At 41.3% G+C, this 15191-nt stretch overlaps 1 protein-coding gene across 1 annotated transcript in view; it reads left to right on the forward strand.

The window, feature by feature from the left end:
* Positions 1–812: 812 nt before the first annotated feature.
* Positions 813–15191, forward strand: part of LOC143988160 (putative cation-transporting ATPase 13A5) — a 240005-nt gene continuing 225626 nt past the window's right edge. The window contains exons 1-3 of the mRNA XM_077487487.1: positions 813–879; positions 959–1039; positions 9960–10029. Of these exons, the coding sequence (XP_077343613.1) occupies positions 1008–1039; positions 9960–10029 (102 nt within the window). The 5' untranslated portion in view covers positions 813–879; positions 959–1007. The remainder of the gene's footprint in view (positions 880–958; positions 1040–9959; positions 10030–15191) is intronic.

Below are 15191 nucleotides of genomic sequence, written 5' to 3' on the forward strand. Positions count from 1 at the left end.
TTCGTATGACTTTGGGACAGGATGTAGAAGGAAAGCTTCCCAATGGGGATGGGAACTATAAAAACCCTTCCCTTCTCTATCCAAAAGATGGAGCAAAGCTTTGGTTTCCATTTCAAAAACTGTGCAATTTGCAAAATGAAACATTGCAACGCTATATTGGTAATATTGTTTCATTTTAAGCATTATTACAATTAATGCTACCCGCTGAATGGAATTATAAAAACATTTATGCGTTCTTTTTCATGTTCCACGTGGCAGTGTCCTATCAACATGCCATTTTTTTGATAAACCTTTGCCTATTAGTCTAGAAAATGGTTAATATTGTTGTTTTTGACAACTATTGACTTCAATGGGGTTTGGCACTCAAACTTTAGTAATGTTCACCAAACCAGTCTTGATTTCAACCCAGGTAATTGTCATGTTGATGATGACCTCTGGATGTTAATAACCTTTAGAAAGACTAATGGGCTCCCTGAAGTCTGGTTGGCTGACATTTACTGAATCCACTTTAAAGTGTGTATACATAGGCTTTGTGTCAGTTGTACAATAGTTGCAGTCACATTCCAGTGCAGATCAGCTACCTATTGAGGCTAATTCATAAGTAGTTACATAAAGTATATATCAAACGTAAGATTGTTTAAATCAGGTGGTGTGCTGAATATTACCTTGGGGACCCGCTTCTCTCTAATGCATATAAAACGATATAGGGCTTGAGTTTATGCGTTTAAGTATTTATATCACTGTTGTACTATTTACAAGTTACCTATATTTTCCTGAGTATTATAATTATTTTTGAATAACTTTGCAGGTGCGTTGCATCAGGGTTCAAAAAACCCGCTATTTTTGGAATACACTAGAATCCAGGTTTCAGAAAGCTGGGTAAGATTATATTCATTGTGTTGTTTTTGTCAACATCATTTTTGAATCAAGTAAAAATGTGTTTTCTCATTTGGTTTAGAGTCCTGGAAGAAAACCTTTCATGTTCTGATATTCATAAAAAATATGGAATGGGTTTAAGTAGCGAGGAACAGAATGCCAGGTATGTTTATTTGTGGAACATGAAGCATTTAGACTGTGCAGGTTTTTATGTGTACTAGACTGCACTTAAAGTTCAGTTCTGGGATGCATTTGAAGTGTATCTCTAGGCAAAATATTTTTTTTTACTTTTTCTTGTTTTGGGTACAGTGCAGAGGGTTAGAATCTCTGCGAAGTTCTTATTGCTGTCTGTGTCCCAAAGTTTTTGTATATATGACCATTGTCATTGGGAAAGGTCAAAAAAAGAAATCCAAAATGTTATAGTTGTTCACAGAAAAGTTTTAAGGGGAAATCTTCTGATGAGGAAACCTGTTCCAGAGACAACAGTCTAAGGAGAGAATTATCCTTTAGGAGATCCTCCCTTTGGGAGATCCTACCTTTAGGAGATTTCCTTTAAAGCGGAGTTCCACCCAAAAATGGAACTTCTGCTTTTCCGGTCCCCCTCCGGTGTCACATTTGGCACCTTTTGGGGGGGGGGAGCAGATACCTGTTTAATACAGGTATTTGCTCCCACATCCGGTGATAGATCACTCAGATTCTGCGGGAATCTACGCCATGTCTGGCCCCTCCTCTGCCCCCCCCCCCCGCTGTCTTTTGGGAGACACACAGGTCCCAGAAGACAGCAGGGACCAGTGAGGATGCTCAGCGTGACTCACACATGTGCAGTAGGGAACCAGGCTGTGAAGCCGCAAGGCTTTACTTCCTGATTTCCTTAATGAAGATGCCGGGGCCTGCACCCGGGAGCTGAGGGATAGATCAGCTTCGGGTGAGGGTATCGCGGGCACTCTGGACAGGTAAGTGTTCTAATATTAAAAGTCCGCAGCTGCAGTATTTGTAGCTGCTGACTTTTCATTTTTCGTTTTTTCAGTGGAACTCCGCTTTATAATTCCTGCTATGTCCCTTGAATAGAAATGAAAGGAAATTTTCCAAGTGCTAAGTAAACAGCTTACTATGGAAACGCTTGAACATGACCACTCTGATTCTAGTAACTTATTGTTCTTCGGGCCTTTTTAAATGACATGGTCTCTAACTACAAGTACATGATCCTTAAGTACTAAGTACATTCACATCAAATTAAAAATTTTAAAGTATAACATTTCATGAAAATTTTCACTGTATAGTATTAAAAGTTATGCAACAGTTCTTGTGGTAACTTTACTAAAAATGTCCATAGCAGCTAACATTTTAGAATTATTTCCAGAAAAATATTGGTACTGTGTGAGTGTTTTCAATTAAATTGTTGAATGACAATCGACTCACCTATGCAATAAAAGGATTTTCAATGATAACATATCATGGGCTTTAAAAATTTGGACCTATCTTTGGAAATCAGCGAGAGTTGTTAAGAGCATATATATGGATAGTATGCTGTGTATAGAAGCTATTTCATCATTCCTTCCTGGAACTTCATAGATAAATCATTGACCACAGACACAAACAACATATTTACATTAGATTGTATTCACTATAACACTTAATACTTCAATTTTATTTAGTAAAATAAGTCACATGGTTTAAACCAGGGGTCTCCAAATTTTGTAAGCAAAGGGCCAGTTTACTGTCCTTCAGGCTTTAGGGGGGTGGCAGACTGTGGCCAATAGAAGTAGGAAATGTCCCAGCATCAATGGGAGTAAACAATTCCTAAGGCTTGTTGGACAGTAGGAGTAAAACAATTACAAAATGCATGTGGTGGTAGGAGGAGGGATAATGCCCAATCATTGGTAAACCTGTGCAATTCGTTTCGGATTGAATACAAATTCGGGCAATTTTTTGGTTATTTGGAGATTTGAATTAAGGGGAACCCCATGTGGTTATTAGGAGGAACACCCTATCATTGATATTGATGCAAGGAACTATGCCGAATCATTGGTGTCAATGGAAGAAATAGTGCCCCATCATTGGCGTTAGTGGGAAGAATAGTGCTCCATCGTTGATGTCAGTGGAAGGAAGGGTGCCTCAAACTTGTTGAAAGTGGGAATAATAGTGTCTCTTATCAGTGGAAGCAACAGTGATGCAAGGGCCGCATAAAGGCAAGCAAAGGGTCACATCTGGCCCACGGGCCACACTTTGGAGACCACTGGTTTAAAGGACAACTACCTAACCTAATTACATGCTACCATACCTTAAAATACATAAAGGCATCACAGGTATATCTAAAGCCAAAACTCCTTTTGCCTTTTGGACAGACAAGCGAAGGGTTAAAACTGACAGTTATTTATTTGCCAACTGTGTCTAGCTATTTCATGTCCTGTCAACAGATAGAGGATATTTTACAATATGAAGAAATCCCATTTAATACAGTTGTCACAGAAACAAGTGTTCCTATTGAAAGATTTAGTTCGGACCTGAAGCGGGAACCTTATTAATGTCTATGGGACCTGAACTTGAAAAATGAAAAGTCCCCATTTTAAAGGCTTATGTGCTAGTTATCGGGCATAAAAAGGGTATGGGGGCCCGGGTACCACCCTGGGTACATGTATCAATACAAACATTTTTAAAAGAAAGACATTTTAAAGAATGCTTAAAGTGGGAACAAAATGAAAAATGCCTTAAAATATAGTGCATGGGGGGTCCCCTTAGTCTGCCTGTAAAGTGGTGCATCTGTACCATGCATAGAACCTGCTGCAGCAAAACTGAAATATAAAAAGTAAAAAATTACATTTAAACTGATTTTCTCAGCTGCAAGCTTTCATGAAAAATAAAAAAACATTGCCGACATTACAAAAATGTCTGCATGTGTCTGGTATGGGTTTTAAGGGGAACCCCACACTAAAATGTAAAGAAAAACGGCATGGAGTCCCCTCCCAAAATCCATACCAGACCCTCAGGTCGGATATGGATGTTTGAAGGGAACCTGCACACTATTTTTTTTTTTAAATGGCGTGGGACCTCCCAAAATCCATACCAGACCCTTATCTGACGAGTAAGTGCTATACCAGAACACATGCCCTCAGCATGGGGGGTTGCTTTGGGGCAGGTGGACTTTACTTCCCCACCCCAAAGCACCTTGTCCCCATGTTGATGGGAGCAAGGGCCTCTTCCTCACAATCCTGGGCAGTGGTTGTGCGGGTCTGCGGGTAGGAGGCTTATCAGAATCTGGAATCCCCCTTTAACCACTTGCCGACCAGCCGCTGAAGTTATATGGTGGCAGGTCCTCTCTATTGCGAGAATCACCATAGGTGTACATTGCTTCATGCAATAGATACAGTGGAAGCACACATGGCGCCGGAGCCGATGTGCGTTGCCAGCGGCTGCGATGTCCAACGGCCACATGTTATTGCTCCACAGAGAGTCAGAACGAGGATCTGTCAATGTAAACACACAGATCCTCGTTCTGTCAGGGGAGTACAGAGTGATCATCTATTCCTAGTGATTAGGAACAGCAATCTCTCTGTACTCCCTGTCAGTCCACTCCTCCCACAACAACTGATGACTCATCTGTTGTGTACGAGGTGATTCTGGCTTCCCGGCCTGCTCCTTAACAACCAGCTATTTACTGTGCCCTGATTGGGCAAAGCCTTGCACCTGACCAGCGCTCAGTAGCATTGCTTCAACCAATCAGGTTTTAGAATGCACTGTGCAGCACCGATGCTTGGCCCAAACTGTTTGCCCATCACTAATTTTGGATTAGTCCTTACTTTCATTTTCAGTGACATTGTTAATCAAGACAATTAGAGTTATTCTCCTTACTGGGAATTTAGACAGCTATAAACATATGATAGGGGTTCTAATCCCTCACCAGTTTATCCAAATCTAAGAAAAAAAATTGCCTCAAGTTATACTTTAATTAAAAGGAACTTTTGTGTCCTGTCCAAATACGATACAATGGGGACTCAAGCTCTTGTGGCTCCTACAGTTATGCTCATTGTTCGAAATTCTTTTTCCTCAGCTTGTACAATACTTTAGAAAAGTTGTTTATTCTTCGCAAAGCAAGACCAGACAGAACAAAACTTACAAAACATATGGTAATATGGTTATATGGTTTCAGACATCAGAAGGAGAAAGATAGATAACAGATGTTATGTCTTCCAGAGTGTAGAGTTTCTTTCCCTTCTCACGCTCTCTTTCTATCTAGCCTTCAAAACAGTGTATTTTTATACTGTACGAAAAGATTATGTCAGCACTTTACATCTCCCAAGAAAGGTAGTAATATAAGAGTAGCACCCACTCTTGTATATATGGCTTGAATCTAAAGTAAGACACATACTGACATAGGAACTCAGAATAGAAATACATACATAGCAAAATGGCTTCTCTGTCCTTGTCAAAGTGACAATACTCAAGAAATGACACTTTGCTACAATGTAAAGTGGTGAGTGTACAACTTGTATAACAGTGTAAGTTTGCAGTCCCCTCAAAATAACTCAACACACAGCCTCTAATGTCTAAAACGCTGTGTCCAAATTGTCCAAATTGGGCCCAAAGTGTCAATATTTTATGTGACCACCATTATTTTCCAGCACTGCCTTAACCCTCTTGGGCATGGAGTTCACCAGATCATCACAGGTTGCCACTGGAGTCCTCTTTCCATTTTTCCATGATGACATCACAGAGCTGATGGATGTTAGAGACCTTGCGCTCCTCCACCTTCCATTTGAGGATGCCCCACAGATGCTCAATAGGGTTTAGGTCTGGAGACATGCTTGGCCAGTCCATTACCTTTACCCTCAACTTCTTTAGCAAGGCAGTAATCATCTTGGAGGTGTGTTTGGGGACATCATCATGTTGCAATGCTGCCCTGCAGCACAGTCTCTGAAGGGAGGGGATCATGCTCTGCTTCAGTATTTCAAAGTACATGTTGGCATTCATGGTTCCCTCAGTCCCAGCAGCACTCATGCAGCCCCAGACCATGACACTCCCACCACCAAGCTTGACTGTAGGCAAGAAAGATTTGTCTTTGTACTCCTCAGCTGGTTGCCGCCACATACTTTTGACACCATCTGAACCAAATACGTTTTTCTTGGTCTCATCAGACAACAGGACATGGTTCCAGTAATCCATGTCCTTAGTCTGCTTGTGTTCAGCAAACTGTTTGCAGGCTTTTTTGTACATCATCTTTAGAAGAGGCTTTCTACTCAGATGACAGCCATGCAGACCTATTTGATGCAATGTGCGGAGTATGGTCTGAGCACTGACAGGCTGACCTCCCACTCCTTAAACCTCTGCAGCAATGCTGGCAGCACTCATACGATTATTTCCCAAAGACAACCTCTGGATATGACGCTGAGCACGTGCATTCAACCTATTTGGTCGACCATGGCGAGGCATGTTCTGAGTAGAACCTGTCCTGTGAAAACCGCTGTATGGTCTTGGCCACCATGCTGCATCTCAGTTTCAGTGTCTTGGCAATCTTCGTATAGCCAAGGACATCTTTATGTAGAGGAACAATTCTTTTTTTCGATCCTCAGAGTTCTTTGCCATGAGGTGCCATGTTGAAGTCCCAGTGACCAGTATGAGATCGTGAGAGTTATAACACCAAATTGAACACACCTGCTATACCAAGCCCCCAGATCCCGCCCCCCTCCATGTGAATGGGTAGGGGTACATTGAATGGGTAGGGGTATATTGCACCCCTACCCATTCACCAAAAAAAGTGTCAAAAAGTAAAAACCACAATACAGTTTTTGACAATTCCTTTATTAAAAAAAAAAGTGTCCCGCAATGTCCATCCAGCTTCAATCACACAACCCAACTGACTCAAAAAATAGAAAAAAAAAACCTCCTGCCAACTGCTGTCTCTTGGCTGTGACAGCTGTTACTGTATATAGGCAAGGGCAGCGCCACCCGGTGATGTAACCGAATGACCAAGCCCCTTCTGATGACATGTGCCGTCAGAGGGAGTGGGGTCACCCAGTGATGTCAGCGGGTTGCCCCGCCCTTGCCTATATGACAGCTGTCACAGTGAAAAGACAGCAGTCGGCTGGAGCCCTTCCATGGAGGTGGATTATTTCAGTTTTTTCTTCTATTTTTTGGGCACAGTGATTACATCACAGGACACCTTTTTTATAAAGGAATTGTCAAAAACAGTTTTTTGTGGTTTTTTACTTTTTGACAATTTTTTTGGTGAATGGATTTTTTTTTTTTACATTTTGGCGTGGAGTTCCCCTTAATATGCATACCAGATCCTTAAAGTGGTTGTAAACCCTTACAACCAACTTTGACCTACAGGTAAGCCTAAATTAAGGCTTACCTGTAGGTCCAAGAAATATCTCCTAAACCTGCACGGTTTAGGAGATATTTGCCGAAAGACGGGCACCGCTGTCAGCGGCGTTATGCCGCGAGTGGCGGCTCCCGTGCGCATGCGCGGGAGTGACGTCATTGCGGCTTCGCCGAATGACAGTGGTGGAGCGGCAAGACCAACCGAGAAGATGGATGCGCCGGACTACAGGGACAGCGGTGACTTCGCTGGCTCCTGTGTCAGGTAAGTGACACATAATGGACTACTATGCGATGCATAGTAGTCCATTATGCTTTACCTTTGCAGGGAATGAAAGAGGAAGTAAACCCATCAGGGCTTACTTCCTCTTTAAGGGTCTGGTATGGACTGGGGGGGGGGACCCACTCCAATTTTTTTTTCTTGATTTTTATCTATATTGCTGGGAGCTGGCAATACATTACAGTCGCAATACATTTTAAATGGCATTTTTTCTTTTAGAAATGGCATTTTACAGCAGCACTGTAAAACATATCAGACAGATGTGGTACTTTGCAGGCTGACCAAGGGGACCCCCAGGCACGATGTTTAAAGGAATATTTCATTTTTATTGTTTCACTTTAAGCGTTATTAAAATCACTGCTACTGAAAAAACTGTGGTCTTAAAAACTTTTTTTGCATTGGAACACGTCCCCTGGGACAGTACACGGGTCCTCAATAACTTGGATACAAGCCTTTAAAATTAACACTTTTAATTTTTCGTGTATGTGTCTAATAGACTTTAATAGGGTTTGCATATTCACACAAATTTTTTGTCTGTTCGCATGTTGTGGTGTTCTGCCCATCCCTACATTATAACATTCATATATATTTCAGAGACTTTTTTATCATTTAAAATAATATTTACACTTATATTAAACTCTGGAACTGGAATGTCCTAAATACACAAGCTATTGTACCTGTGACAACGTCCTCTGCATCACTTTACATTTATTTTGGTGTTAGTAGCTTTGATGACATGTAGTGCCCTCTACCATAGTGAGGATTTTTTGGTAGGGAACTGTCAGTACAGGTACATTTAGGCAGGCCTATGCTTCAGGCTAGGCCTGTTTTTTTTTGACCTGGGGGAAGGGAGTGGTTAGTGTAGCAGTGGGTGTGAGCATCTGTGCGCCAGTGCTGAGGTGCATCCCCTGCTTCCAGGGAGAATGTTCCGGAAGAGGGGCAGGACCTAGAACTGGAATGGCAGGCAGCTCATGTGAGGAGCCCTGACCAATCCCCAACTGGCATTGGCATGGGGCAGGCCTCCCATATAAGCTGAAGTAACAGGCCACTGGGAGGGGGTTGTCGGCTGGGAGACATGGAGAATGGAGTACTAGGCAGCAGGAGGACACCCCTATCTGGGGGGTGCATCGATCGATTGGAGGAGGCCCGGGAGAGCTGTGAGGGAACTTCACCCTTACATTGTCATGGGTGAAGTCCTCATCTTTACACGGTCATTGATGAGAAGTTCCTGGAGCAGAGGGGCAGGAGAAGCTGTCGGAACATAGGATCCAGTTAAGTTCTTCATCATGGACTCGGGGCAGAGAAAGGGCAGTGAGTGTATCACAGCGGAGTGCTGAATGTGGAGACATGTCAGGAAGTCTGGGAGGGAACTTCCTCCTTACACAGTCATGGATGAAGTCCTTATCTTTACACGGTCATTGATGAGGAGTCCTGGAACAGAGGAGAGAATGTGGGAAATAGTGTCAAATCGATTTGCAAGCTGGACTAGCTGGGGACAGTGGTTCACTGTTCAGCACAGGCTACTAAACTACTAGGACTCCAGGGAGAGGTACTGCAGACCTCTGGCCTAGTAGCAGCAATCAATCAGAGTCAGCATCAGAGTGGGTTATTTTGCAAATCGAAGAGGATGTGATAAGAAACATAATGTGCTACAAAATAAGTTTGTGCAGGAGGGAAGGATTCCTGGGAGCAAGAGTCTGCAGGAGTTATGCAGAGGAGGAGCAATAATAATATAATCTATAATAATCTGTATGGTGATGCAGGGAAGAGACTGTAGATGTTATACATATGCATCATTTCTTCAAGGCTCAATTAAAGTTCTAAATTATAAATAGTAATTTGATCTATGGGCATCCCATATACCCTTTCCCCCAACCAATATATATCCCCCAATAAACAAAAACAAAACAAAGCAAATGATTGTTCATTGTCTCAGAAGTGATATATGGAGGTCTGGCAGCAGGGTGATATGGTGGATGTTATTTACTAGTGGCAACCACACTGGTACAGACATTTTTTTTAGAGCTGCTACATTTTAATGGTAAATTGGATTCAATACACAAACAATATAATTGGGTTGTGTATTAAATATCAACAAACAGTTAAGTCTGGTTAAAGTGGATCACTAAGGTGAACTCCTACCTTGTAACAATAAGGTCTGGGCTTAATAACCCAGGTGTCATAATTCTTTAACTTCTGGGTCACTGACATACAAACTTTAGACACAGATATGTACAGTAGCTAATAGAACTGTCTGTCGGTTTTTAATCCTGCCTTTATTCCTTTTCCATGATAAACATACATACTAATCAAAGATCCTGTACACTGGGATGTGTAATTGCGATATAATGACAGAAACGAGACATATGCGGATGTACAAAACAGCATAATTTAAAGTTTTACTGATAGAACTGTTTTATGCAAATTATTTTGTTTATTGTGTTTGTTGCTTTCTTTTTCATTACTTTCCTATTTTTTAAACTTGTAGGCAACAGTTCTGTGGACCAAACACAATAGATGTAGAAATTGCTCCAATATGGAAGCTGTTATTTAAAGAGGTAACAGCGCTAACCTATTCTGTTTTTGTTTTTCATATGGATGTTTCTTGAGAGTCAGCAGTAGATACTCTAAAGAGCAAGCACTTCATCTGCAGCTCTTTGACCATGACACATTCCTTATTGTTATTATTTGGTTGGAAAAGTATAAAATAAATGTAGTTTATTTATTAGTTTATAGAGCATTAAGAATTTCTTGTTCAAATAAAGTACGGTATTTTTTTTAGCAACTGAGTTTATTTAAATTACGTACAAAAAGGTACATAACATAAAGGAGTTGGAAAAAGTGATATGTGATAAATATGTTAACAAATATTTGTCAATAGATTTCAATTTTAAACATTAGTATCACTTTTTACATTAGGAGGAAATAAAAATTGATTTTTAATACAGCTTACTTGTAAAATCCTTTTCTTGGAGTACAGCACGGAACACAGTGCACCATAATAATGATTATCTGAGTTATACGCTACCTTTAGGTGATTGGACACTGGCAACCAATAGTAAGAAAGTTCTGCCCCTATTAAAACCCCTCCGATACAGGAAGTACCTCAGTTTTGTAGCAAGCAATGAAGATCCTAGAAAACAGGGGAGGGACCTCTGTGTCCCAGGATGTACTCCAAGAAAAGGATTTTACAGGTAAGCTGTATTAACCCCCCTGACGGTATTCCCGAGTCTGGCTCGGGGTGGAATTTTCATACCAAAAGCGGTATCCCCGAGCCAGACTCGGGACTGCATCGCTGGATCCAGGAGGAGGTTTACTTACCTTCTCCCTCGGATCCAGCGTTGTCTCCCCGCTGTACGAGCGAGCCGTGTCTCGCTCGATGCATCACATGGCCGATCTCCGTGCCCTGCGAGCGTTGCGACGCACGGGGACGGAGATCGGCGCCAAATTCAAAAAGTGAAACAAACAGTAAACATACAGTATAATGTAATCTTACAGATTACATTGCTGTATGTAAATATTTCACATCCCCGTTGTCCCTAGTGGTCTGCCCAGTGTCCTGCATGCAGTTTTATGTAATAAAAACTGTTCTTTATGCCTGGAAACTGGGGATTGTCCATAGCAACCAAAACTGTCCCTTTACATCAAAAATGGTTTTAGACCAGCTAGAAAACAACGATAATAAATTAGAATCACTCGCAGAATTGAGGGATAGCGATTTGTGGGGAGATCCGTCATCAAATACTGAAAAGTAATGACAGTGACAATTCTGCAACTGAGCAAATTTCAGTGTTTTTGATGTGATTACATTATTGAATAATTTTTATTATTGTTATATTATTATTTGGTACAATTATTTATAATTATTTATTATATTATAATTTATGATTTCATTTTTCAAACTTTATTATACCCGGGATGTCTGCTAGACTCTGGTTTGGACAGATTTAAGTGAGTTATTCCTAAGAATTGCAGGACTACAATATAAAACGCCAAATTTTCATGCAAAATAATGGTACCGCTTTTAGCACCTAAAATCCGAAATAATCGTACCGCCAGGGAGGTTAAAAATCTATTTTTCTTTATCATACATCAGGGAACCCAGAGCACCATAATAAGGACTATCTGGTATCTCTTAAAGTAATGCCCCTGAGGGGAGGGAGACACTATTATAGAAACTGCCACCAAAGGAGGACCTACCATTATTTGTAATACGCTGAGGCCAAAGGCAGTATTTTCTATGTGATTGATATTGACCTGGTAAAAATCCTGTAGATCTATAAGCCAAAGACCAAATAGTGGTCTTGTACCCCTGGGCCACATTCGATGATGGGTGGCTCAAATTACTCCCATATCTGGTAGAGAATCTAAACCATAGGCATCATTGATAAACTGGCAGATCCACTGCTAAATATTTGACCTTCATGCTGCCTACCCTTCCTGGGCTCTTTTGGCAGCCCAACCAGGATTCCTGACATTCCAGACAACAACTCAAGTAGACCCTGAGCGTCTGAACTACCTCTAGAGTAGGTAGCAATCTTTCTCCTGCCGATTGTGGATTTAGGAGAAAAATAAAAGGCAAGACACTGTCCTAATTCAAGTGAAAAACTAGAAACCACTCTAAGCAAGAAAAATGGATGAGCATGCAAAATCACCTTGTGATGCGAGACCAAGAATGGCTCCTTGCATGAAAGAGCCGCCAATACTGACACTCTACTTCGTCAAGTGATAGCAACCAAAGACGCCACCTTCTGAGTTTAATCGGGAGTGCGTTCATACAATAAAGCAATGTTGGGAGTATTGCCATCTTGAACCAAGGCCGTCCTTCTGAGAGGGTTTTAGTGTGTCAAAACTTAAGATCTGTCTCAATATTTCAAAGCAGTGCAGGCAAGCCAGCATAGATGAACTAGGTTGATTTGTTTTTCTTCACTGTTTGATAATTGAGCGTTTGTAGTGGCAAATGTTTGTCCCCCTTTCAGAATTGATGTTGTGCTTAGATTAACCACTTACAGACCGGACCATTTTGCTGGTCAAAGACCAGACCACTTTTTGCGATTCGGCACTGCGTCGCTTTAACTGACAATTGCGCGGTCGTGCGACGTGGCTGCCAAACAAAATTGACGTCCTTTCTTTCCCACAAATAGAGCTTTCTTTTGGTGGTATTTGATCACCCCTGCGGTTTTTATTTTTTGTGCTATAAACAAAAATAGAGCCACAATTTTGAAAAAAACGCATTATTTTTTACTTTTTGTTATAATAAATATCCCCCAAAAATATATAAAAAAACTATATATATATATATAAATGCAGTGATTCCTGTGTAAATGACACTGGCAGTAAAGGGGTTAACCAGTGGGTGGCAGTGTAGGGGTTAAGTGTTCCTAGGGGTGTGTTACTAACTGTGGGGGGGTTGGGCTTTCATTTAGTGAACACTGATCTCTGCTCCAATCACATGGAGCAGAGATCAGCTTCACTAGTTGCTAGGCAGAATGAAGAAATGCTGTTTACACGGCATTTCCTCCATTCAGCCGTCCCGTGAGATGATCGCGGGTATGCCCACGGCGATTGAGTCCACGGGACCTGCGACCGGACTCACGGGGGTCCCGACCGGCAAACGAGCGTGCCGCCAGTGGCGCGCTCGCGATGGCAGGGCGGCATTGAAGATTGGACGTACCTGTATGCCAATATGCTTGCCCGTGCCATTCTGCCGACGTACATCGGCGTGCGCTGGTCAGGAACCGGTTAAATGAATTCATGCTAGATAAGCAAGATATACCAATTATAATAGTGGGAGATTTTAATGTGGTCCTGGATAGTAAGCTGGATAGATTTTTTATTCAGAATATAGCAGAACCTGTTGAGAGTAAGCGGCTGTGTCAATTTCTGGAGGAGGTGAGATTATTAGATCTCTGGAGGGTGCGATACCCAGCTGTTCAGCAATATTCTTGTTATTCGGCCTCGCATTTCACACTTTCCAGGATAGACATGGCATTGGGAAACGATAAAACTCTACAGCGTATGGAAAAAATTATATATTGGCCAAGGGGGATATCTGACCACTCCCCAATAGTAATCACGTTGAAAATGGAGGGAGGGAAAATACAGAAGGATTGGAAAATAAACCCATATTGGTTTGAATTATTTAAAAAATCAGATACAGGCATACCCCACTTTTAAGTACACAATGGGCTTTATTTACTAAAGCTGGAAAATGCAAAATCAAGCTGGAAGCTCATTGGTTTCTATGCAGAACTGATCCTGATTTTGCACTTTCTAGCTTTAGTAAATAAACCCCATTGTGTACTTAAAAGTATGGTACGCCTGTAGAACTCTTCCGAAATTGAGAGAGTTTATAGAAATCAATGCAGGTACAGCAACAACAGGGATATTATGGGATACCCTAAAAGCCTTTCTTATGGGTATCCTAATACAGCAAGTGGCCAAATATAATAAGGACGTGATGGCTGGGGAGGAAAGAATTAGGAGGGAATTAGTGGCGGCTGAGGACAACTATATAATGGATCCAACACCAGAGAAGGAAAAAAACTGGTTAGATAAACAACAAGAATACAAGTTGACAATTATGCAGAAAGTGGAGACTAAATATCTTCTACAGCGACAGGTTTCCTTTATGGAGGGAGAAACTATAGGAAAGATGTTTGCACAATTGGTGAAGTCCAGTTCCCCACCAGCCACTATAACTGCAATTAGGTCTATAGAAGAGGAAATAACCTCAAACCCTACAAAAATAATGAACAATTTTAAAGAATACTATAAAAACTTGTACTCAGCTCAAAAAAAAAAAAAAGAGGAGTGGGTATAATGGAGGAATTTCTGGGGAATCTGGAAATACCAGCAATTACAAGAGGAAAGAGATAAATTAGAAACCATGGCAAATCAAAAAAATCCTGGCCCGGGTGGACTGCCAATTGAAACCTACAAGTATTATGGAGATATCCTGTTGCCAAAATTATTAAAAACTTTGAAGGGAGCAGTGGAAGTAGGACATCTGCCTACATCAATGCTGGAGGCAACTATTGTAGTGATTCCTAAAGAAGGGGAATACCCACTGGACGTTGCTGCTTATATCTCCCTTTTATGTGCAGATGCAAAAGTTCTAGCTAAAGTGCTTGTAGTTAGGCTAAATGGACTTATTTCTAAATTGATCCATCCTGATCAGGCGGGGTTCATATCTAATAGATCCACCAGTACAAATATTAGAAGAACTTTCCTAAATCTACAAACACCTATAGAAAATAAAGGATCAAGGGCTATATTGTCACTAGACATGACTAAAACCTTTGATACTGTAGAGTGGGGATATGTTTGGAGGGTGTTGGAGAAATTTGGATTTGGCCTCATGCTAATTGAATGGATCAAAATGCTCTGATAGGCCCACCGCAAGACTAAAAATTTATAATGAATTCTCAGATAGGATAGAACTGGAAAGGTGAACAAGATAGGGTGCCCATTGTCTCCACTGCTCTTTTCCCTCGTGATGGAACCCTTGGCTATATCTATTAGAAAGAGCCCGGATATAACAGACTTGCTTAGGAAGTCGGGAGAAGAATGAATAGTGTTGTATGCGGATGATATCTTGCTCTTCCTGGGGGATATGGGTCATTCATTAGCGGGGGCAATGAGCATAGTGGAGACGTTTGGCAGCTTTTCAGGATTGGAAATAAACTGGGGGAAGTCTGAGCTTTTTCCTATAGATATA

Source organism: Lithobates pipiens, unplaced genomic scaffold (genome assembly GCF_037356315.1).
Source record: "Lithobates pipiens isolate NorthernLeopardFrog02 unplaced genomic scaffold, aLitPip1_a1.2 Scaffold_18, whole genome shotgun sequence".
NCBI classification, from domain to species: Eukaryota; Metazoa; Chordata; class Amphibia; order Anura; family Ranidae; genus Lithobates; species Lithobates pipiens.